At 39.2% G+C, this 24923-nt stretch overlaps 2 protein-coding genes across 2 annotated transcripts; both read left to right on the forward strand.

The window, feature by feature from the left end:
• Positions 1-1945: 1945 nt before the first annotated feature.
• On the forward strand, positions 1946-10552 carry LOC140322705 (uncharacterized). The gene is made up of 6 exons (XM_072399276.1): positions 1946-2072; positions 3639-3988; positions 4486-4596; positions 5607-5664; positions 7589-7753; positions 9423-10552. The coding sequence occupies exons 1-6, from the start codon at positions 1988-1990 to the stop codon at positions 9560-9562; spliced, it is 909 nt and encodes a 302-aa protein (XP_072255377.1). The 5' UTR covers positions 1946-1987; the 3' UTR covers positions 9563-10552.
• Positions 10553-11931: 1379 nt separating this feature from the next.
• On the forward strand, positions 11932-24085 carry LOC140322706 (proteinase-activated receptor 1-like). The gene is made up of 7 exons (XM_072399277.1): positions 11932-12043; positions 12691-12711; positions 12799-12852; positions 15417-15446; positions 17055-17075; positions 19917-19967; positions 21503-24085. Exon 7 carries the CDS (start codon positions 21619-21621, stop codon positions 22510-22512), a length of 894 nt encoding a protein of 297 aa, XP_072255378.1. The 5' UTR covers positions 11932-12043; positions 12691-12711; positions 12799-12852; positions 15417-15446; positions 17055-17075; positions 19917-19967; positions 21503-21618; the 3' UTR covers positions 22513-24085.
• Positions 24086-24923: the final 838 nt, after the last annotated feature.

Raw genomic sequence — 24923 nt, forward strand, 5'->3', positions numbered from 1 at the left:
AGATGTGGCTTAGATCAGAATCTTATTTATCAGCCAACAACTCATGCTACTAAAGAGATGATGTGACCAACAGGTAACAGAACCCACCACTAGGGGGAGTGCTGGGGCAAAGGCAGCTCAGGTGATCTTTAAATTTCTTTAGGCAGATGGAGCGCATCTACAGAATATTTTAGTCCTCTGGAGTAAAGGGGCAGCTCTCAGAGAGTCACATGGTTCAGACCAGGAAGTAACCAGTGAATGGAATTCTGGGGCAGAGCTACTGCTGGCTGGAGAGGAGTCCAAGGTGGGTGACACAGAAGAGGGCACAAATCCCCTGGCCCTGTGGGGATCTTCTTCTTTGAGATGGTTTATCTAAGAATTGTTTTAGACATGGTGGACAAAAAGTGTCTCCAATATCCAATGTTTGATATAGTGGTCTTTATATCCTGAAGGAATATTGAGTTTTTCCAGTATTAGGAGTAATTGCAAAATTAATCTGCTGAACAAGAGAGTGAAGAGTGAGTGCCATATTGGTAGTGGGAAGATAGGTAAAGAAAAGAAATGATCTGTACCACTCATTTAAATTCCTGATTGGCCTCAAATTAATTTGTTGGTTAATGAATGAGTGGGGAAAAAAATAATAGGATTTCTTATGCGAATTGTTTAGAACAAACACGATAGTGTTATTTATTTACTTCATTTTAAATAATTGTCTATCCAAGAACATGCAAGATAGAACTTACTGTATTTTAGAGTTCATAACTCATTTATGTCCAGGTTATTATGAAAAAAGGAAATCAAAGGTTGTAAAAACAGAAATAGGGGGATCAATAGGATTACAAATACTCCTGCTGGGTACCAAGGTAGAAAGTGAAGGATTATTAAAATACACAATTACCTCCTACATACCTATGGCACATAGGAATAGAGTATATTTCTATTTTGACATGATACGGGGCGGGGTTACCACCTTTAACTTCCATGTTTACCCACTTAGTGACTTAATTGCCATTGTTTATTAAGTGTTTTCTTTCCTAATTCTTGTTTACCGTTTGATTACTAGATCAGAATCACTATAACTGTTGCTGTTCCGTCATAGGTTTATTTATAATGTACTATTCAGATATATAGAATACCGATATAAAGGGATCAAAATATAAAACAAAGGCACTGAAATTACAGTAAAATGCTTTGATTCATATATATTCTTGCAGCAAAAAAAGCCTGAAGTAGTAATCAATAAAAATGGCAATATAATGTGAATAAATACATCCATGTTATGCTCCTTGCAAAAACAATAAAACAGCAAAAAAATAAAACAAAATACAGGCTAAAGTTTTTTGTACTTTTCAGTTTGTTAAAATGAGTCACTTGAGAGCAAGTAACTCATTTTAAAAAAACTGATGTTATTATCTTTTGTGCATTTTTGTTGATCACCTGTAGATGGCGCTGTGTCTTTATGTAAAGTGTTTAACAAACTCATGTTTCATGTCTCCAACAGTATTAGTTTGTTATATGCTTTACATGAGGACACACTGCCTACTACTGGTGTGACCCACAAAAAGGATTGAGATTCCTTTTCTCATAACATTTTGAAGGGAAAAATCTTGTTTTTTTTTTACTCGTGCTGTATATACCATGTACTACATCCTGTGATCTGTGATCCCATACAAAAAAACAAAACCCAGTAATTTAACAATAAAATGATTGTGACACCATTGCTCATATCCCTTCTCACATTTTCTCTGGATCCCCAAATCATGGTGTAAACACAAATAGAAATATTTAGCATTCACCCTTTTAATAAAAGTTGTATACAAGCTGTATATTTGGCACCAGTTTTTTTATCATCTGACAATAGAAGGCACTGGGAAAAATTCCAACTGTTTTATCAACATTATAAATGTATAAGACATGAGATACTATTGTCAAAATTTATCTGATGTCCTTCTACTGAAAGAGATATTCTAACTTCACTTTTGTTCAATGATTTTCTGCTGTATTGGAAATGAAGGTCTGTCTGCTTTTGCCACTTGTCCTTCTTTGCATGGTCACCTTGTTTGGTGCCGCTAATGGTGACAACATGACGGATGGTGAGTACTTACTGGTGACAGATCTATTTTGACATTGGGTAATTGGCACGTTCATTTGAATTGGTTGCATTTTTGGTTACAAATTTGGAGCGGGCAAACTTCAATGGTTGACCTCTATGAAGAAGCAGACGAAATGCGTACAATTTGAGTATTCAGAATTTGAGTATTAACAAAGGATATTGGCAAATAATCATGTTATCTGATGCCTAAAAAGTCCCATTATATGATTGTTTTGCTTTTGTGGTGTGTAATATAGGAATAAATTACAACACCAGGTGGGAGTTACATTGATGTGGTTTAGATCAGAATCTTATTTATCAATTAAACCAGAATTAATGATGTTTGGTGGCTAGGCTGGCTGCGATCCACCAACAACCCTGAGCCACCAAACATCATATAGGCAACACGGCAAAAAGTGTGAAAATACCAATCATCAAATAGAAATAAATACATGTAAGAGACATTATGAACATGGGAATTATTCAATGGGAATTATTCCATAAACACGTTAAATAATTCCCACTGAGAACTAACCAATACTACCAGTTAATTGTTTATTTTTACAATGGAACTGCACTTTACCAAGTAATCATTTAAATAAAAGTTGTTAATATTTTTAAGGATGTGTATATGTTTAGAAAATATTTGCCTAAAAAATCCCTAAAAAAAGTCTTGGATTTACATGTGGCATAAATATTACTTAAATTGGGGAAGCAGTGAACAATCATTATTTACATGTTTAATATTAAAGATATATCTCTGGTTTTAATATAAAATAAATTATATTTTATAAATATTTAGAAGAAATGAATTGATAAAATTTGTCTTGAAATCCATGAGTGTTTTATGGAGGAATTGTGGAAATTAAAATTGGATTTGTCACCGATATACAAGTGCCACTGATAAGCTAAAAAATGTTGACATAGTTCATGTGGGTTTTTTATTTTAGCTTTGATAGCCGGTCAGGTTTGTATTGCTGTCTGTATTCTTGTTGGGCAGATTCACCATCTTTGGTGTCTAATCTAATTATCTTTATATAGCACCAAGATATTACACAGTTCTTTACAAAGTTTATAGGCATGTCACTAACTGTCCGTTACAACCTAATGACCCTACCATGGTCATATGTCATTAACACAGTCTAAAGCCAATTTGGAAATACCTCCATGTTTTTTTGGTGGGGGATGTGGGAGGAGACTGAAGTTCCCAAATGAAACCCAAACAAACACCGGGAGAACCCTTGCAGATGTGCCCTGGCTAAGACTAGAATCTTGGACCGAGTGCTGCAAAGGTCAGAATGCTGGCCACTGAGCCAACCATGTGTATATCTAGCCCATAAATAATAAAATAAAGACAAAAAGTGATATAAGGAACAGAATGTTACAGTTGCCAGGGTGGAACAGGAATAGAAATAAACTTGTGCAGTGGGTACATTCAATGTAAATCCTGCCATTGTTTAGATCCATTAAAGACAACTAATGACTATTGCATTAATCATTGAACCATTGTCCATTGAACCTTAGCTGAAATGTCACTCATATGTCTTTATATAATTTTTTATTGCAGAATACTTTGAAGAAACCCACACTGTCACCCCAACACCAGCTAGCATGCAGAAGATAACAACTCCACACAGTGATAATTATTCGAAAGCAACTCCCGAAACACCACAAAATTACACAACTATAGCAAACTCGAGGCCAAATACCAATCTTACAACTGTACTACTCAGAATGGTGCCTATAAAACCCACGTATAAACTACACAATAAACATCATACTATTGTATTACACACAATTCACACTACTCAAGAACATTCTCCTACAGAATATTTCCTGATTGCTTTACCAGAATATAAAGTTTGTTTAAGGATAAAGGCGGTCATAGAGATACTTCACTTGTGGAGGATCACAAATGTAAGTTTTTTCTCCCAGAACTTAACAGAAGACCTGAACATAATGTAGACATTTCATGGACTGCAGGTCAATGACATTCAGGAAGTAAATTTGTTGACCTACCAAGTGGATGACAATATGACATCCCATTTACGAGGGCAAAGACATGGCTTCCAGTAAAGAACTGTGGTCATAAACCTTACAACTGTGTACTTTGTTAAAAGAATAGCAATTCCCCAGCTTTTATAATCTAATAGGTATTATGTAGTGGCTGGGAAAGGGTCATATGAAAGTTTAAATCATTCCGGAAGCTGGAATATCGGACTGTTGCTGACTGTATGCATTTGGCTTACTGTAGTGGTCAAGTACCTACAAACCAATTAAACCCATAAAATACTTTTGTTGTTGGAATTAAAATATTCCTGACTGTACAAAATAAGGCAGCATATAATAAAGGCATTTTAGGCCTTCGCCTTGGTCTACCATACAATGATCCTTATGTTTAATGTGTTCTTCAGGTCACCATCCCATCACCTCCAAACACAAAAGCAAGTGGGAACTGTGGTGTCGATACAGCAAGGTTGACATTGACCTTTCCAAGGGGAGAGCTTAGCCTGACATTCAGAATGGTATGGAAAGGATGGGCTGGGAGATGGGGTGTATATACGCAGCTGATCCATAAGAGATGGGGATTTGCTTTTCCCCACAACTCTGGTTTTCTTTTTCTCTATACCTTCTATATTCTCTATAACTTCCTAAACCAGATGACCTAGCATGCTCTCTTGAGACATTTTCACTGTCTTAGACCATAGACTCTATAGACTAGAATAGGAACTGTCTGCCTGTGTTCCTTATCCTCACAATATAACTCCTGAGTTATGGGGGTCTGTAGGTGGAGAGCTGATTTGGAGTCTGAAAGCTGCTTTCTATGAGGAAGCCTTAGATATCATTATTTTTAGGACTATGTTAACCATTTCTGGGAATAGGTAAGGGATTCCATGTACCTCTTTATGCATTCTATAGGGTAAAGAGGTGAATATCTGGGGGCCCAACAACGCAGTGAATTTATTGTGGGGATAGGGCCTGCCATGGGGAAAATATGTGGGGGTGATGCCCCTTTACCACCAATGGGGCTGAGTGGGGGTCCTGTTTTTGTCAAAATGAAGGAAGCTACAAGTTTCATCAACCCTTCCCTTTAAAATTCCAAAGGCCTTTTAGGTATAGTAAATGGGGTACACATGCTCATTGAAAGGGTCTGATTTTGTTGGGGGGGCACATGTTTTTTCTGACATTGAAAACACCTAGAAACTCCTGTTATAAGCATTTCCAAACATCTGTATAAGCATTTTTAAATATTTGTAAGCAGTTCCTATTGAAATCTATGGAGTCTAGTATTCAAAAGAGTGAATATGATTTTGAGTGAATCCAAGCATATCAACAGGCAAATGTAGATGGCTTGGAACTGTATAAAGGACTGGAGAAGTGATATAAATCCTCAAACTGGTCAAACATTTTAATCTACATCCAAGATCGGGTTATTAAATCTCCAGCTATCAAATAATAAGAGGGGTATAGTTTGAATTTTATATATAGAATAGAATTTGCATTTACAGAATATATGTATGCTTTTTTGTTTCAGAACAAGAATGAGCTTTATTTTTACCTGGAGACCATTCATATTAAATTAAGTGACAAAGGTAATACATCAAAAAAATCTTCAAACTGCCATATATTAAATCAAGTAAAAGGTAATTCCATTCTAAACCGGTATTAAGTATTTGGCAGATGTTGACTTTTGTTGCGATCCTTGTTCTGAATTCCCCATGGCTCTTCTATCCCCGATCTGAGTTTCTATATCTGTATACCCGTTGGTCCTATTATGAAAGGATGAAATTATTATCTCTATGGCAGTGTATTATAAAGCCTTATATTTTTAACATTACATGATTACAATCCCTTTCAGTGGAGATACCCCACATCTAGCTCATAATAACGTGATTCATTTTTTGGGGCGTGTCATCCACTTCTGCTCCACCTCTGGGGATTCTCCTCCATTTTCCTTGTCCTAAAAAAACAAATCATTTTTTTAGTCCATTATTAAAATTATTTTTTTGCGTGGTATTAGAATCTTCTACTCAGTCTTAGTGCATCTTCTGCTCAACATAGTACACCTAGGCCAAGTATAAGCCATGCCTAGGCTTGTATTTTGGACGTTAAGGCCAAGTATAAGCCATTTCTAGGCTTGTATTTTGGACCTGGCTACCCTAAGTACTTATTCTGGATACAGTAACTCCACACAGATTGTATATTAACCCAACAATTTTTTGGACTCCCAGTATTAGTCTTGTTCCCTTTCTCCAGTTTCACCGGTGTTATGACTGTGGCTGTCTTGTCCTTGTACTCATTCAAGCAGGACATTGACCAATTTCTTTGTTCTATGTTTTCCTGGTTCCTTTGACAACAGCTTGTAATCCTCAGCTGAGCTTTCTTGTACACAGTTTGAGATTTGTAGGTATGGCCACCTCGACCATGGCCTAGGATAACAAAGGTACATAAGGCAGTTTTTAGTGCTCCTAAATACGCCTGTTACATGTAGTGGGTAATAACATGCCCTACAATGGCTATGCCCATTAGTTCTACTTCCTGCCATCCACCTTTCCACTCCTGGTGGTGACATAATTAATTGCAGGCTGTATCAGTTGGGTGGCACATGTATGTATATAGGCAGGGGGTGGACTGGTGACTCATTCTGAGACTCAGAAGCCTGTGGCTCACTCAAATTCTGCCTGCTTACTAGGTAACTTGAGCCCAGGTAGGTAAAATCAGTAAAGTAAATAAGCCCTGCAAAAGTTACCATTTGCCACTGATGTGCCACTGACGGGGCACATCATCAGTTCCTCCCATACATAGATGACCGGTGAAGTGCCGTCTTACATTGACGGTCAGCTTTGGTGTGCCCGATTACAAAGCTTTGCTTTTAAATAACTTCACATCCATTGTCCAACCTACATTACTGATATGATATACAAATACCCTTAGTCTCCTCTCTGTTCCTCCAATGACCTTTCAATGATTCCTCACTCATAACCTTTTCACACACATGGAAGTGTTGAAATACAATCAGTGCAATAGGTATTCTCTTCCACCCACAGATACACGATATGTAATCAGAGGCTGGGCAAATAGGAGTCCATTCCTCTTTGATTACCCATTGGGGCTTTTCTAACAAACAATAGGTATTGCAGACATGTTTCTGCTGGTGTAACTACGGTATTGATTGTGTCTCTGAAGGCATGTTCCAGGATGTAACAGGATGATATTGATTGTACTTCTCTGTATATATTTTAGCTGCATATTTTTTAAGATAATAGACTGATGGTATTTCTTATGTTTTTACTTGGCTGACCTAGGTAGGAAAAAGTGCCAATCCAATACAGCTTGTATATGAGTCTTTGAAGGTTTATCCCTGTTCCCTTTGTATGCTAGCTCTACCCATATTCCAACATGTTTCCTTCTATAGCAGCCCCCGATCATACATCACATGTCATACTACTTCTTCCTCTTGGATGCCATGCACAGATTTTAGCTTTCTCTCTTTAAGTTTTTTCTGTTTTTTTGCAGACATCGGTACCTTATATTGTTCTATACATTTAGAAGCATTGGTTTCTCCAGTTGGACATCCTTTTACCTGCAAAGAGGTGAACTTTAAATTAGACTGTGTGAACTTTGTGCTCAGGGATGTCGAGGCGCAGGCTTTTGAAATGCAAGATGGCAATTTGAAAATAGGTAAGGCCTGAAATGACAATAATATTACTTTGATTTTTGACACACACTGGATATTGATTTTTACAGACTCTGCAACCTCACCCACCTTGGCAACTCACCATTTCCCTTTTCTGACCACAACCATCTTATCTTCAACCTTTCCGAAACTAGCTCCCCTTTGCCACTTCTCAAACCAGGTCGATGGCAGAGAGATATCCAAAACCTTGACTGCAACCAATTTACCTTACATCACTAACCCCTGGTCTTTCTAACAAAAAACTGCCCCAGAAATGCTCCCATTCAGTTTACCACACTGTATCTCTGGCTCGGGATAAAGTTGCCCCTGCCACTTTCTGCTACCTTAACCCCTTAACCTTGGCACAAAAATCAAACCAAATGCCTATAATAGACTGCTCCTGCAGGAGAGCGCAAGTGGAGGAAATGTGGCCTCAGCGCTGACTTCATGGACTACAAAGCTAGACTACAACACTTTAACACCACATTCACTGTCACCAAGTATAAGCAGTCCTCTCCTCTCAAGCTCCCAACTCATGCAGCCTCTTTTCAACAATGAACTCCTTCCTAAACCCCCACCTCCTCCCCCTTACAACTACCTTCTCTGCCCTAAACATAGCCACCTACTTTAAAAATAAAATCATCAAAATCAGACGTGATATCTCATTTTAACATGCTACTCCAACCATATCCACCTCTGCCACCTGTAAGTCCTCACTAACCTCCTTCAGCCCTTTTCCTGTGGATGAAGTCTCCTCTCTGCTCTCATCATCTCCATCTTCTACCTGTCCGCTTGTCCTAATTCACTCCTAACTACTCCGTGTCCACTTCTCCACTCCGGTCCCACCGTAACTGAACTATTCAACCTCTCCCTTTCTACTGGTACATACCCCTCCGCTTTCAAACATGCCATTAGTCTCCATATCCTGAAAAAACCCTCACTCGACCAGTCTCTATCTTCTAGCTACCGTCCTATCTCCGTACTCCAATGTTCCCAAACTTTATGAGCACATTATCTATGAAAGGCCAAACGTCTGTCTGAACACAACTCTCTACTTGACCCTCTTCAGTCTGGTTTTTAAGCTGCTCATTCCACCGAAATAGCCATTACTAAATTGGCCAATGACCTCTTTAGAACTAAGTCTCAAGGCAACTTTTTTCCCAATCTTCTCCTGGATCTTTCCTCCACTTTGACACTGTTGATCACCCCATTATAATACAAATCATGCGCTCCATTGGTATCTGTGTCACTGCTCTCTCTTATCTGTCTGACCGCTCCTTTCAAGTTTCTTTCTATAGTAACTCCTCCTCACCCACTCTCCTCCATGTTGGTGTTCCCCAAGTGTCAGTCCTTGGACCGGTTCTCTTTTCTCTGTACACCTCCTCTCTGGGTAGTCTCATATCCTCCTTTGGCTAACAGTACCATCTGTATGCTAATGCCACTCATATCTATCTGTCCACCCCTGACCTGTCTCCGTCAGTACTGGATACTGATTGGAGAATTAAGGCTTAGTGGCCTGTAATGATATTATAGTCAGGATTAGGGTAAAATAGCCTTTATTGTTATTATGGACAGGACTGTTTTATTAATATGAACAAGTAAGAACACCTGTCATGCTCTTTAATGAAAAACTATTCTGTATGTTTGTTTCAATTTTCCAACTCTGAACCCCAGACACAGAATACATATCAACCTTCAATGGTAAGTACATTTTTATAAAATTTGATTTAAATTTAATATGTATACCATTGTTCATACAATCTTTCAACTCTCTACCCCTGCACAACTTTTACAGACCAGGACTCAAAATATAGTGGTAAGTAGCTGATCATTTATTTTTTATGGTAAAACAATACTGTTATAAATCAATTTTAGAACTCTGTGCACTTCTGTGACAAGCAGGCCATTATTTCAGAAAGAAACAGGCAATAATAATCTGTCCTAGCTGCCTGACCGGTCCTGGTTACTGGTGACAAAGCTGAGCTGCACATGAACCCAGCAATCCCGGCTTCCCTCACTTGTACCGGGGAGGATTGAACTTCCATGTGCCTGTGTGGGAGTTTCATCATTCCAGCACGGCCAATCAATATGGGTGTAGATTGTCTCCAAGAGGAAGAAGAGAAGGAAGATGGGGGCACCCAGCAATGGAAGGCGGATAGGGGAGTTGCAGGAACTTAGTTCTACTAAAAAGATAGCACGAGGAACATGTTATCTTCTCTAATAAGAGCCAGAGCACTGTTAGAAGATGGAGAGCCCATCACTGCTCCTAGGCTTTAATATTATGTACTTTGTTTCTAATTGCAATGAAAAAGGAGCACCCCTTTAACAGGTATTGTCACCCCACTTTAAATAAGGAAGGCAATGGTTTTTCTTGAATGTTTAAAATGGTATTATGTCCAGCACTGGGGTAAGATGACCTGTAATGGTATTATGTCCAGCATTGGGGTAAGAGGACCTGTAATTGTATTATGGCCAGCATTGGGGTAAAAAGACCTGTAATGGTATCACGACCAGCATTGGGATAAGAGCACCTGTAATGGTATTATGGCCAGCATTGAGGTAAGAATATGTGTAAGGCTGTTATGGCCATCATTGGGGTAAAAGACCTGTATCATGGCCAGCATTGGGGTAAGAGCACCTGTAATTGTACTATGGGCACCATTGGGGTAAGAAGACCTGTAATGATATTATTGCCAGAATTGGGGTAAAAGGACCTGTAATAGTATTATGGCCAGACCTTTAAGGGTGTTATGGCCAACATTGGGGTAAGAAGACCTGTAATGGTATCATGGCCAGCATTGGGGTAAGAGGACCTGTAATGGTACTATGGCCAGCATTGGGGTAGGAGGACCTGTTTTAAATATGGACAGGATTGGGGGTACAAAATCTGTAATGTGATTATGGACAGGAGTAGGAGAACCTTTAATGTTATGTAAAAATATCTTCAAGACCAAACTAATTTGTATATTTTGTTCTACTTTTCCAACTTTTAACACAGACATATCATCTGTAGATTATGAATTAACTTCCAATGGTAAGTGTCTTTTCATAGAATTTATTTACTATTTCTGACTTAATACAATTTTATAACTCTAACCCCCTATCCTCACCCAACATTTGCAGACTATGGATTACTGTCAGATGGTAAGTAGCTGATTGATCATTTAAATATTAATGTTTATTATTTATTATTAAGACCCCATTTATGTATGTGTGTTGTTACCAAGTTACATAATAGGCTTCTAGTACATTGCACCCCAGTGTAAAGTACTTAGTTTAATGGGCTCCTATGCCTCACTCAATGCCAAGGTACAGTATGATACACATGATTGATGTGAACTGGGCCAAAACCCTTATATTATATAATAATAGCTTTGCTGATCTCTGTGCTTACTTTGTCTGCTGCTTACTTTTTTATTCAAAACCCATTTATCAAAAATTTGTCTGTGCAACTTTGCTGCGCCAGACTTCTATGTTTTTTATGGCTTCCCTGCCTAGAAAGGTCCTGTAGAGCCTAGCCATAGTCACCACGTGTGCACAAGATGACTACGGGGACATCTTTGTAAATATTAAATTAATGGGCAATGTGAAAAAGGGGCAAAAGTAATTTATTAAAAGTAAAAGTAGAAACTTGAATCATAATTTCATACAAATCTCTTAGATCTGTACAAATAGAAATTGGGTAAGGACACATGCAATAATACTATGGACTGGGGAAAAGCAACCAGGTATTCATATTATCAGTGGAGTTCTGCAACAGTCTTTTTTTTTGTTTGAACTAATATTTTGTTTGCCCCAGTGGTTCAACAGATTATCCCAGATGGTATTATTTAAGTGGCAAACACATTGTGTTTGTAATACATCATATAATAATAGTATGGCCAGAATTGACGTAAAAGCACCATGATTATTTTGAACAGGATTGGAGTAAGATAACCAGTCTTGGTACTCTGGCCAACATTGGAGTAAGATGACCTGTAATGTTAATGTGAACAACATTGGGGTTACAGAACCTGTAATGTATGATGGACAGGAGTGAGGACCTGCAATGTTCTTTTGAAAATCCCTCCACCTCTGCAAACCTTTACAAAAAAATGTGTTTTTTTTTTTAATTTTCCCCCAACACAACATTTACAGACTATGGACACACTTCTGAGGGTAAGTAGCTTTTTAAGGATTTATTTATTATTTAAAACATTACTGTTTTAACCTACCTTCATTTTCTAACTCCCAACCATCTGAAGACCAAATCTCGACCCCCCACCCGTTTGCTGATTATAGATTCACGTCTGCTGGTAAGTAGCTGATCATTTACATTTTATGGCAAAACAATACTGTTCTGATTTAATATTAGGGCCCTGTTCATTTCTGTTTGTTGCTACCATGCTTGGTACATCGTGATAGTGCTTGTACCTGTGTACACTGTAGTGCCATTTGTTTTTTACTGGCAACTCTTTGACACACATTGCAGTGGAACTCCATCTTCTCATAATGTCTCCTAGCTTATGGGTATGGAGTATGAAAGAATGCTGGCAGGGTCAGGAGAACCCCTTATACCAGCACTAACACCTTATGTAGCTACTCTTGAATGTTTGAAGGATTGGCAATAGAGGATCTGTAATTATGTTATGGACAGAATTGGGGTAATGGCATCTGTAATGGTCCAATGGGCAGCTTTGGAGTAACAGGACCTGTAAGGTTGTTATGAACAGGATAATGGTTCTTCTTCAACACACATCATGGCCATCACATCATGTAAGAGTACTATGGCCAGCATTGTAGTAGGAGGACCTGTAATGTTGTCATCAACAGTATTGGGATAAGAAAATAATTGATTGGTGTAACAGGACTAGTATTATTCTTTAAAAATCTCTTTACCACCAAACAATTTAGTATATTTTTAATAATTTTCTCACTTTTTACTCCAATATAACATTTGCAGATCATGGACCAACTTCGGATGGTAAATATCTTTTCATAAAAATGAATTAATACTTAAACCATTACTGTTCTGACCTAATTACATTTTCTAACTCTCAACTATTTGAAGACCAACTTTCAACCCCCCATACAACACTTGCAGACTACAAATCAACGCCTGTTGGTAAGTAGCTATTTAATTTTTATGGCAAAACAATACTGTTCTGACTTAATATTGAGACCCAGTTTACATCTGTGTGCTGCTACCATGCTTTGTACATCATAGTATGGCTTGTAAACTGTGTTTGTACAACGTGGCGCCATTTTTTTCTCATTGGCACCCCAACACACCTTGTTGATGAAAGTGCATAGTATTGTGTGTTCATATGTGAGAATCAAAGTTCCTGTTCAAATTGATAATACTCTATTAACTCAATGATAGACATCATGGTGGGCAGGGGTGTAGAGGGACGGGCACGGGTCGGAACGCCGTGTCCTCACTTTTTTCAGGAGAGGGCACATGTGCTCTGGTGGGTCGCCCCCCCCAATGTGGACTACGTCTTCCTAAAGCTAGGTTCACACTTCCAATAATTATCGCTAGAAAAGAAACAATTATGACCAATGAACGATTACGCAAGATTATATTTGAACAATCATATTAAGCACGATTCTGTACATGCTGTAATGATACAACCGTACAAATATAATCCACCAATAATGTACACACTCTAGATACAATTGTTTGAACAATGCAGGGTATGACATGTCAATGAGAAAGTGTATTGCAGAAACATACATGATCACTGAACGACTGTACACACGATAGCGAACGATCGTTGGCCAATCAGATCCACCATGCCGGTCATTTATTTCCAACGACAATCCTCGTTCATCAGCGTCATTGGTCAGTGGTTGGTCACCTTTTTTCGGACCGATTTTCGATTGATAGGTTGTTGGTTTCCAACAATAATAATTGGAAGGGTGTACGCAGCATTATTGATTGCGGGCTCAGGAAGGTGGGCGGGTTGTCTCTCTTAACACTACCTGCCCAGTCTCCCATCACAGGTTTAGACTTTCAATGGGAGAGTGGGCGGGTTCTGGTATCATGACGTCACTCTGGGGGAAGTGTCTTTCTCTTTGAGTGACACAGGCAGGGGTGTAGTGGGCAGGCACGTACCGTGGCCCCTCTTCTTTTTTTATGACTACACCCCTGATGGGGCTTTCCATATTGCTCCTATACTTTTGGGTATGTAGGAACGTGTCACCTTCTGTAATGTAACAGTAGTCAGGCTTAGCAGCTAATCATTAAGCCAATGCATTGTCAAAGACTGGAGTGGAGTACCATCCTTACTCCTTCTAGGCTCCAGTTTTCTATCCTTTTTTTTCAGAAGAATGCTGACAAGGTCAGGGCAAACCCCGATACAGACAGTGTCACTTCCCCCTGAATCAAGAAAGCGAGTTTAGAAAATTTTTCTTAAATGATTGCAGGACCGGGGATAGGAGCCTGAAATAGTATTATGGATAGAATTGGAGTATAAAGAGCTTTAATTTTCTCTGTTTGGGTCTGATTTATTAAAGGTCTCCAAGACTGGAGAGGATACACTTTCATCAGTGAAGCTGGGTGATCCAGCAAACCTGAAACTGATTTAGTCCAGAACTGAAACCATTTGCTAAAAAATGGTATAATTATTGTTTGTTTTTCTATGCCAAGAGTCACAGACCAAACATGAAAGTTATATGTGTTTGCCCTTATTTCAATGGTATGACCCGTAGAAAGAGAAGAAAAGATGGGCTTTGTGGCAAAAGCTCTTTTAAACTAAATAAAAGTGGGGCCTCAGCTTGGCTCGAAGCTGACGCCCTGAATTTCCACACCACATATCAAGGTTTATATAATTGTTAAAACAGCTTAGGGAGGTTAGGAATAATAAATCCAATTGGACAATAATTGTCTTCTTATTAGTACTACTACGAGATCTTGTCCCAAAATGATATTACAAGTGATGTTGTTGAATCCATGGGGGAAAACCGGGATGCAGTTCATACATTAATTACAAGAAACACTATTAAAGTCCCAATTTAATATAAGTCAATATAAAAAATCAGGAGAACCATTATCCATCAGCAACTCAGTCAAATAATCTAAAAACAAATGAAACATATCTTTTAGTCAGAAGGGTGGACAACCAGAATAAATTCCCTTGTTCTCATTGGAAAACTTTGTCCTAGCACACTTAGTGTCTCTTCTTCTTGCACTTCACTCAACGTGTTACATTCTTGGTGAGCAATACACAATCTCAAGGAATCCCCTGAGGAAGCTCTTGTGAGCGAAATGGGTTGGGCTATGAAATATTCTCGGTTATGTACTCCTTCTACCCCATGTGTACTCCCTAACATGGGGAAAATATGTACCAAGAGTGTATAGGAGACCTCCATATAGTTTAGGATATAGCTCAGTTCATCCATGTTAGACCTAGGACAACTTTTTTTTTTAATAAACTTATGTTAATTTGGTTTTAAAAAAAATTTGCTTTCAAGACCATCTTTTCTTCTCTTTCTACTGGTCATAATAAATGCTACTGCCAAATAATAAATGACTTTTAAGAAATCCATGCCAGGTTTGCTGGACCACCCAGCTTCACCGATGAAAGTGTATCCACCAGCCTTGGAGAGCTTTAATAAATCAGGGCCTCTAAGTTAAAACTGATCTGTATGATTTTTTCAATTTTCCAATTCTTAACCCTGACACAGCATTTGAGCGCTATGGATCAACTTCCGATGGTAAGTAGATTTTTTTTATAGAATTTCATTCATATTTAAAACATTACTATATTAACTACATTTTCCAACTGTTGATCCGGACACAACTTTTGCAGACCTTAGATCAACATCTGGTGGTAAGTAGCGGATTGCTTAATTGGTATGCCAAACCATTACTGTTCTGACCTAATAATAAGGCCCCATCTACATGTGTCTGTTGTTACCTTGGATGGTACATCACTGTAGCACAGAGTTTCTCAACCAGGTTACCATAGAACCCCAAGGTTCCTCTAGAGGTTGGTAGGGGTTCCTTGAGCAATTTGTGGGTCTCACGTCCATTTAAGTGGAACTGATAATCCGTTTGGCTATCTGTAAGTGTGTCAGCCTTTATACTGGTCAGCAATGTTAGAGACATTCTTCCTGCTGACCACCAAACTAATGTACTATGAATTGTGGATATAGTAAATATAGGAGTGTTTCCCCTAAGACTTGAAAGGGTTCCCCATGGTTGAGAAACACTGCTGTAATGCATGAAACCCATGTTTGGGTGTTGTACTGCTATTTATTCTGAATAAAACCCCAGCACACCTTGTTGATGGACCCCTCATGTTCCATGTCATGGGGGGGGATGGTAAACAAAATGTACATACACATTTTTCTGTGTACTGCCATGCAGTATGTCGTGGAAGTAAAGACTGAATGGGAAACCTGCAGCCTCTTGGGATACATAAGTCATATATCCCAGAAGTCTGTGGGATGCTCCTTCGGGGGAAACACAGGATGGGCTTTCCTCTAATGTAAATAAAAAAGTGCAAATCTAACACATACACAGCGAGATTGCATTTTTTTGTTTTTACATTTTTCGGAAGGTGTGTCACCTGATCTTGTACCTATGTAGTGAGAGATGGGGTGAAGTAAGAAGAACACAAAGGAACATGGCAACACCCGGTGTCCAGCCAATTTCAGAATGAAGACGGGATGGCATGGGACCTGCTGGACTAGGATCGATGGGGTCAAATATTTTTTTTTTAGGTTAAATCTGCTTTAAACTGTACAGTTTAATTGCCCAAAACTGCCCCTCTCGTATAATATGTACAACATTTTGCACTGCAATTTGCCTTCTGATAAAGCTCCATGACTCTGGTTTGTTCCTTTATCAGCCAGTAGAGAAAGTATGGCCTTACACAGGGTTACCAAAAATGTTTTTGGGTAGGTAATAGAGAACTGGGGGGGGGGGGGGTAGGATGGGAGGATGGGAAGGGAGAATGTATGTGAATAAAGAGGTGTATGCTCTTTATTCACATTGATGGTATATCAATAAGGTAATCACATAGGTATCTAATCTCCCTCTGATTTTTCTTATGGACAGGATTGGTTTAAGAGAGGCTGAAATGGTATTATGATTTGAGTTGAGCTAAGAATATCTGTAATGGTATTTTGATCTGGAATAAGGTCAAATGACTTCTAATTTTATTCTTAGCATAGTTTGGGTTAAAATGCTGCTATATTTAGCAAATAAATTATAACTAGAAAAAAAGTACCTTGCTATAAAATTCTCTTTAACTATACCTGAATTGTATGTTTTTAATTATTTATTTTGCCTTTCCTCACCCTGACACAACTTTGAAGACTGCAGAATAATCTATAACCGTAAGACTTTTTTTTTTAACTATTTATTTCCCTTTTCAAGCCATACTTCATATTCCCCACATTATTGAATTACAATGTGGTGGAAAGCAATTTTAATTTCACCAGTGGGGGTTAACATACCACCTAATGATTCTATTTAAAGAATTAGGTCGGAGGAATGTTTAGGATTGGGTTGGGAAGACCTGCAATGTTTAGGAATGGGATGCGAGGACCTTGAATGTTTAGGAATGGGATGGGAAGACTTGTAATGTTTAGGACTTGGATAGGAAGATGTAATGCGCCTGGGCACACAAACCACAACCAACTCCAGATATCCTTTAATCAGGCTTTATTCAAAGTCATAAAGCACAGCAAGGGTTAAGTCCAAATAAGCGAAGTACAAGAGGGTAAGGCAAAGACAGGTCAACAACAATCTGAGGTCAGGGCAGGCAGCAGGCAGAATGGTCAGTAACAATCCGAAGTCAGGGCTGGCAGAGTTCAAGCAGAGTCAGTTTCAGACCAGGTCACTATGGAGATAACAAAGCAGATAAACTTTGAACCAACACTTGGTGGTTCAAAGGGTGTGTCATTGGCCCTGATTTACTAAAGCTCTCCAAGGCTGGAGAGAATACACTTTAACCAGTGAAGCTGCGTGATCCAGAAAACCTGGAATGGATTTCTTAAAATCATTTGCTATTTGCTAGCAAATGTTTTGAATCCTGGACCAGATCCAATCCAGGTTTGCTGGATCACCCAGCTTCACTGATGAAAGTGTATTCTCTCCAGCCTTGGAGAGCTTTAATAAATCAGGGCCAATGACACACCCAAGCACACTGTGGTAACAGAGGCTATAGCGGGCAAGGGTGTACAGGACAGGCTCTCCTTAAATGGCCAGAGTGACCAATGGCCTTGCGCCACCTGGCGCCGTCTGATAGGCGACTGACTGAATCCCCTGCGGCTGATTGGGCGCAGGGAATTTAAACTAACTATGTCCCGCCCCGGGGCGAGGCAGCCGAGTGCCACACCCTCGGGGGGTACAAGAGGGACGCATTGTAGCACGCGCACCTCTTCCCACAGCACCCCTAGGACGTGCACTACTTTGTACTTGCAAAGGAGTGCTGAGAGCAGGATAAGCAGTAACCACATCTGAAGGGATGCCAGGGAATGCCGCCTGGCTGAACAGTAGTTTGGCCAGGACAGATCCCTCCACCTGCAGAGACAGACAAGCTGCGAGTAGAGCAGCAGCCTGGGCCATGCTGCCTGCTACAGCGGCGTCTCCCTCTGTGGCTGGGATCCCCAGGGACACCGCGGGCTCGCAGGACAGGTAAGTTCCTTACAGAAGACCTGTATTGTTTAGGAATGGAATGGGAGGACCTGCCATGTTTAGGATTGGGATGGGAGGACCTGTATTATTTAGGATTGGGTTGGGAAGACCTGCAATTAGAGATGAGCGAATTTCTCGAAAATTCGATTTGGTCGGTTCATCGAATTTTCCGAAAAGATTTGCTTCGATCCAAATTTGTTTGCGGCGAATCGCTTTAAAAACGGCTATTTCTGGTTATTTCTGCTATTGCCGAGCAGTACTTCTACTATGTATTCTTAGATAGAGTTTCTCTATCTAAGAATACAGAGCACTAAAGGGGATGAATGGGGACAAGTCAATGGCAGAATACGTAGTGGAAGCACAGCAGGGCAACCACGATTGCTGTTGCAGCACTGCACTATGTATTCTTAGATAGAGTTTCACTATCTAAGAATACAGGGCACTACAGGTGATGAATGGGGACAAGTCCCTATTCATTCCCTGTAGTGCCCAAAGATTGTAGTGGAATCTTTAAAGTCCTTAGACGTGCAGCCGACATTTTAGGAAAATTTGCGATTCGTTACCACGAATCGCAAGGAAATTCAGGTTCGGATCGAATCAAATTTTTCCTGAAATTGGGGATCGAATTCCACTTCGTCAGCTTCGATTCGCTCATCTCTACCTACAATTTTTAGGACTGTCATGGGAAGACCTGTAATGTTTAACATTGGGATTGGAGGACCTTTAATGTTTAGGATTAGGATGGGAAGACCTGAAATGTTTAGGAATGGAATGGGAGGACCTGTAATGTTCAGGAATGGGATGGGAGGACCTTTAATGTTTAGGACTGGAATGGGAGGACCTTTAATGTTTAGGACTGGAATGGGAGGACCTTTAATGTTTAGGAATGGAATGGGAGGACCTGTAATGTTTAGGAATGGAATGGGAGGACCTGTAATGTTCAGGAATGGGATCAGAGGACCTATAATGTTTAGGAATGGAATGGGAGGACCTGTATTGTTTAGGAATGGGATGGGAGGACCTGTAATATTTAGGATTGAGTTGGGAAGACCTGCAATATTTAGGATTGGGATGGGAGGACCTTTAATGTTTAGGATTGGAGTAAGAGGACCCGTAATGTTTAGGATTGAGATGGGAAGACTTGCAATGTTTAGGATTGAGATGGGAAGACTTGCAATGTTCGGAATTGAGATAGGAGGACCATTACTGTTTAGGATTGGGGTAGGAGGAACTGTAATGTTTAGGATTGGGATAGGAAGTCTTGCAATGTTTAAGATTGGGTGGGAAGCCCTTTATTTGTTATTATGGACAGGATTGGGATAAGAGGACCCATAATGGTATTTTAGATATGATTGGGTGAGTGGGCACCAAAGAAGCAATTCAAATAATTTTTTCTATTTGATGGTCTTTATTGAGCTACAAACACAAGAGTGATACATTTTTATAATATTTATATTCTATTTATCTGGGGACAATATTGATTTTGCTCTACATTCCTTTCTGCATATTGATTCAATTATCTGTCATTCCCTTTCTAGGTGCCCTCAGCATTGTACAATGGGGTGTGTCTACAGGAGTACAATATGTAGGTATGTTATTTTCTTTTACAAGATCCAGCGTGTGTAAATTATTTTTATCCCAGGAATGTTTGCTTCCAGCAATTCTATTCTATAAGAAGTATTAGACCACTTAGAATTATATATTTATAGAGCAGTGCATCAATTACTGCCATTGAAACACATGGACCTGGAGGATTCTCCACCAAAGAATGTTTCAGTGAATATCAGATTCACTGCGTTAGAAGTAGCCCCTTTGGCAAAAAATTTGTCTAAAATATTGTTATTTTTTGTTTGCTTTATAATAAGATACCAACAGGAGTTAAAAGTGAATTAAACATCTACATTTTAAGGGAGTTACAATGAAGCGTCGGCTTGGCACCGCACAAGTTTCAACTTTTTAATGGGTCCTGTGCCAGTTGCTTGAGAATACTGGATAACATGGAGTGTACAACGTTGTCTTGTAGAGTCATGTGAAATAAAGCCCTCTTCTGCATTATATTGCACATATGTTATGTGGAGTAACACAGATTTGAAATCTAAATGCCTGTATATATCATTCTTTTACTGGAAGTAAAGACATGCCAAACCACAATTAATGGTCAATGGAAGCTATAGAGGTTGTAAATTTGACAGATTTGACATTAATACCAAAATTTACATTTACATACTGTACATCCTTAAACAGGTTTAAGCTTGGCCGCAACATTAAGTCGTAAATAGGGAAATGGAAGGAGATAATGAAAACATCTCACATGATGATGGGGGTACATCTGAATGTCATTTGCTGGAATAAATTTAATTATTTAGGTTTGAGTTATGGTATTGAGCAGGTGCCCGACTTCAGTTGGGCAATGTGATTCATTAAGCCCGGTGCACATGTGGTGTGGGGTTTACCTTGCCAGCGATCAAAGGATTTCTGATTAATGCCCTCAGTGGGTTGTGGTTAGTTTAATAACCATTATGAGCCTTTAATTAGGATGGGCATTTTATGCTTCCTTTGTGGTTGATTATATCTCCCCTGTTACTGGCACTCATTATTATTCTGACATTAGGTGTATTTCTCCAATTTTTTAAAATGTGGTGTTCAAAATAAATAAAGCCTTGTCCTTCCAACTAGAGAAAGTTTTTGTTTTGTGGTTAAAAAATTAAGACTCGAAAATGTTTGAGAGGGGGCAAGTTATCCTAATTAAAATCCTGCTTTACACAATTGCTTTGTGAAATGAGGATTAAAATGAGGAAATTGTTCCACAGTGGTTGTAATTATCAGTCAGTGGGAGATTGTTTTAAGGTAAATTTACTACTTGTTCAGAAGATGTAAATCTTTCAGTGTTCAAAGCTTGGCAATGGTCAAAGTTGGCCGCTGGCTCTGCATGCAGAAGATCATACAGAGGTTGCCTTGTTTTAATGCTTCCTGCCATTTGGAATTCTCTAAATATAGACCATATATTGCCCTCTTTACATTTTCTTTACATTTTTCTTCTAATTTTCAATAATTATGGTAGTTTTTCCTTCTAGAATCCTACCTTCTTCAACGTTTTGAATCATTATTTTATTTTACTTTTCAGATTGGAGTAAAGTTCTAGAAGAAAACTTTAGAATTTCACGCATACGATGGGGTGTAACCAGGCTTATCCCTTCAATCTATGTTCTTGTGTTCCTTGTGGCTCTTCCTCTCAATCTCATGGCGATCGTCATTTTCCTGGTGAAGATGAAGGTCAGGAAGCCGGCAGTGGTGTACATGCTGAACCTCGCCATTGCTGATGTCTTCTTCATAAGCGTCCTGCCTTTTTATATTGTCTACCGTTACTGTGGAAATAACTGGGTGCTTGGAGAAGGAATGTGTCGCTTTGTCACGGCAACATTTTACTGCAACATGTACTGCTCCATCCTGCTCATGACAAGTATCAGTGTTGACCGGTTCTTGGCTATAGTCTACCCGGTGCGGTCTCTCTCCTGGCGTACAGTAAACCGAGCCTGGCTGGTGTGTGGCATCATTTGGGTCATCTCATTGGCCAGCACTGTTCCTCTTCTCATAAATAAGCAAACCTTGTCAGTCCCTGTTCTCCATATCACAACCTGTCATGATAATCAGGACGTTGAAGTCCTTCGTAACTATTATTTTTACTATTTCATTGCTCTTATCTCTCTTTTCTTTTTCTTTCCATTATGTATCACAGTTTTTTGTTACATTGGAATCATTCGTTGTCTCAGCAGATTTGATCGCACACATAAGAGATTGAGAGCTATCGTCTTGACGGTGATTGTGCTTTGTGTATTTGTGCTTTGTTTTGGCCCCACCAATGTCATCCATTTCACTCATTACCTGCAGTTGTATTATTATTCTGATGCCTCGTTATACAGCGCCTACATTCTCTGTGTTGGTATCAGCAGTATCAGCTGTTGTCTGGATCCTCTTATATATTATTTTGCATCCTCCCAGTGTCAGCGATACGTCTACAGCTTACTGCGTTGTAGGAAAGATAATCAGTCACCAGTAAAACAAAATAGGATCAATGTGCACAAAGACGAGACAGTAGAAATGATTCATTCTGTTCAATTCTCTAAGAGTGGATGAGTTATTTTAAAGCAGTTTTTTTAAAAAAGTTTGGTTGAGTGTATGCTTGTGTGTGTCTTGTATAGGGGTGAGGTGTCTCTTTCCATATTGTGGAGTGTTAGAAGGTTTAAGCTTGAAGTCGCCACTCTGTTTCTCATGACTGCCATCTTTCCCATCATTTCTTCAGGGTCCTTCTTCTGTTTTGCTATTGAGCAGGCAACTTTGCTTTGATAGAAACTCAATTAAATTATTATAAATGTTTATTTGATAAGCGTCAACATGCTATGAAGAGCTGAACAATAAATAGGTGATGTAGATGACGAAATTGCATACTTGATGTATAAAAACAAAGAGACAAGAAAATTACCCAGAGCAACAGAATTTACAATCTAAGAGGTGGTATAATATAGTACACAATAGGATGTGAGCATGGAATGCTTGCTATTTAGTGACCGATTAACAGGGAAATGAAGATGGGTAGGCAAGTTAGAAAGGATGGGTTTGGGGCTTGTTTAAATGTGTTAAAAGTAGGAAAAATCATAATGGGTTGAGGGAAGGAATTACAGACAATGGTGATTGCATTAAAGAGTAAGAAGAGGTTATGAGTGAGGAAATCATTAGTAAGTAATTGGAGAAGCAGAGAGGACAGCTAGTGGATTATTTGTGTATAAGGCCAGAAATGTAGGCGGAACAAGATCTGTAGAATATATAAAGGCCAAGAACATTGGCTCGAAATTGAATCCGGCATGAAAAAAGGAAGCCAGTGTAGAGATTTACAAAGAAAGGCAGGAGATAAAGAGAAGAGATGGTTCCATAGTTCTGAATAAAGTTGATTCCAACTCGGATTTTAGCTATGCTGACCTTGGATCAGAACTTGGTATCTGAACTCAACTTTGAAATATTCCATATGGGAGAAAAATCAAGAACGTACAATCTGATCTGCTCTTACTGGACCAATACCTTGCCCTTTATTATCTTTGTGGACCTTTCTGCCTTTGTGGACTCCAAAGTCATTTGCCTATTGTCTATGTGCTGATAACTACGGGGGGCTTGTATATTGGTGACCCATGGGGAGAGATCAGGGAATCATATCTGGTAAGCACTGTCCAGTTACCTTTACCAAGACCGCCATGAACACCTATGCCGCTTTCTTGAAAAACCTAATCTGTCACATCTTTTTGTAGTAATAGATGTAAATAAGATTGTCACAAAACATTTCCTCTCATTGGGCATATTTTCTGCTTTTCCGCTCATGATAGGCAGCCACAGTGGCCGATGGGATCTCGAAGTACAGAGAATGCAGCAGGAGCTGATGGCCAACAATGCTTGTAGTTGTGAAAGGTAGATTATTATATGTAAAAACTCAAGTAGATAATGTGATTGGATAATAAGTAAGAGTCAATAGAATTTATATACAACCACTGCCCTCTGTGGATGTCTATGAGTCTTTTGGGGATTCTGAGGTTTTGGGGCTTTTTAGAGAATGACTATCTTTACATCACACTGTTTGTATTAATATAGTATATTGCAGTTTAAAATTGTTGAATTTGGCATTACTTTTAATAACTTTGCTCATAGTAAAAGCAATTGTTTAGCATTAGATTTGTGTCCTGTTTTTTCTTTGAATTGTATCTCACCCGGTGACCATACTGGACAGCAACATATGTTGGTTCACCAGTAACACACACGGAACTGTGATGAGATAATCAAGACTTAAAGCCCAACTTCAATCAAACTATAATGCACTCAGCTCCTACATCCTGGGCTAACTACACACAGCGCATTTGCTGAGTGTTGTCAATCCTGCTCACTTTCCCTGCTCATACCCTTCCACCGGTCCATCTTCATATGTAAAGGCTAATCATTTTGTAGTAAAGGAAGTGAGGTATTTTGTAACAATAGGCTGCAGTGCAAATAGATTGGATTTGCCATATTCGGATTCCGGATGTGAAAAGTATCTGACTCATTCCTAGGAGTTTAGGATCCTCTGCACTCTGTGGTTCCTTTCTCTACTCCAATAAACAGTATTGTGATGTTGACACAGTGATTATTAAATCGGACCTATCATCACATGTGTTTGCCAGGGCAGCAAAAACTGAATGGAAAGCCCTCAGCCTCCTGGGATACCTATGTTAAGTATCACAGGAGGCAATAGGCCTCCTGTCATTGCTCTACTGTCATCCGACGATGCTGCTCAGTATCAGATATCTGATGTGCAACCAGTACTTTTCTGATCCGCATTACATACTGCTGCACTCTGCAGTCTACTTTACATTTTACAGAACTTTGTGTAAGGTAGAAGTGGCCTCTGCTCACTACTGATTCTTCACACCCTTCTCGCTGTTGGTTATCTACGATTTGCCAGGGATTGGTGGAGATGCTTTACTTAGAACATCAAAAATTACAAAAACAGCCCAGAGGCCACCCAAACC

Source organism: Pyxicephalus adspersus, chromosome 2, assembly GCF_032062135.1.
Source record: "Pyxicephalus adspersus chromosome 2, UCB_Pads_2.0, whole genome shotgun sequence".
In the NCBI taxonomy this organism is placed as follows: Eukaryota; Metazoa; Chordata; class Amphibia; order Anura; family Pyxicephalidae; genus Pyxicephalus; species Pyxicephalus adspersus.

Bases quoted from the DNA above. Each gene is read 5' to 3' on its own strand.
- LOC140322705 (XM_072399276.1), top strand. From the start codon at position 1,988: ATGAAGGTCTGTCTGCTTTTGCCACTTGTCCTTCTTTGCATGGTCACC. The intron at 3,989-4,485 runs GTAAGTTTTTTC...TGTGTTCTTCAG, and splicing joins ACTTGTGGAGGATCACAAAT to GTCACCATCCCATCACCTCC. The intron at 4,597-5,606 runs GTATGGAAAGGA...TTTTTGTTTCAG, and splicing joins TTAGCCTGACATTCAGAATG to AACAAGAATGAGCTTTATTT.
- LOC140322706 (XM_072399277.1), top strand. From the start codon at position 21,619: ATGGCGATCGTCATTTTCCTGGTGAAGATGAAGGTCAGGAAGCCGGCA.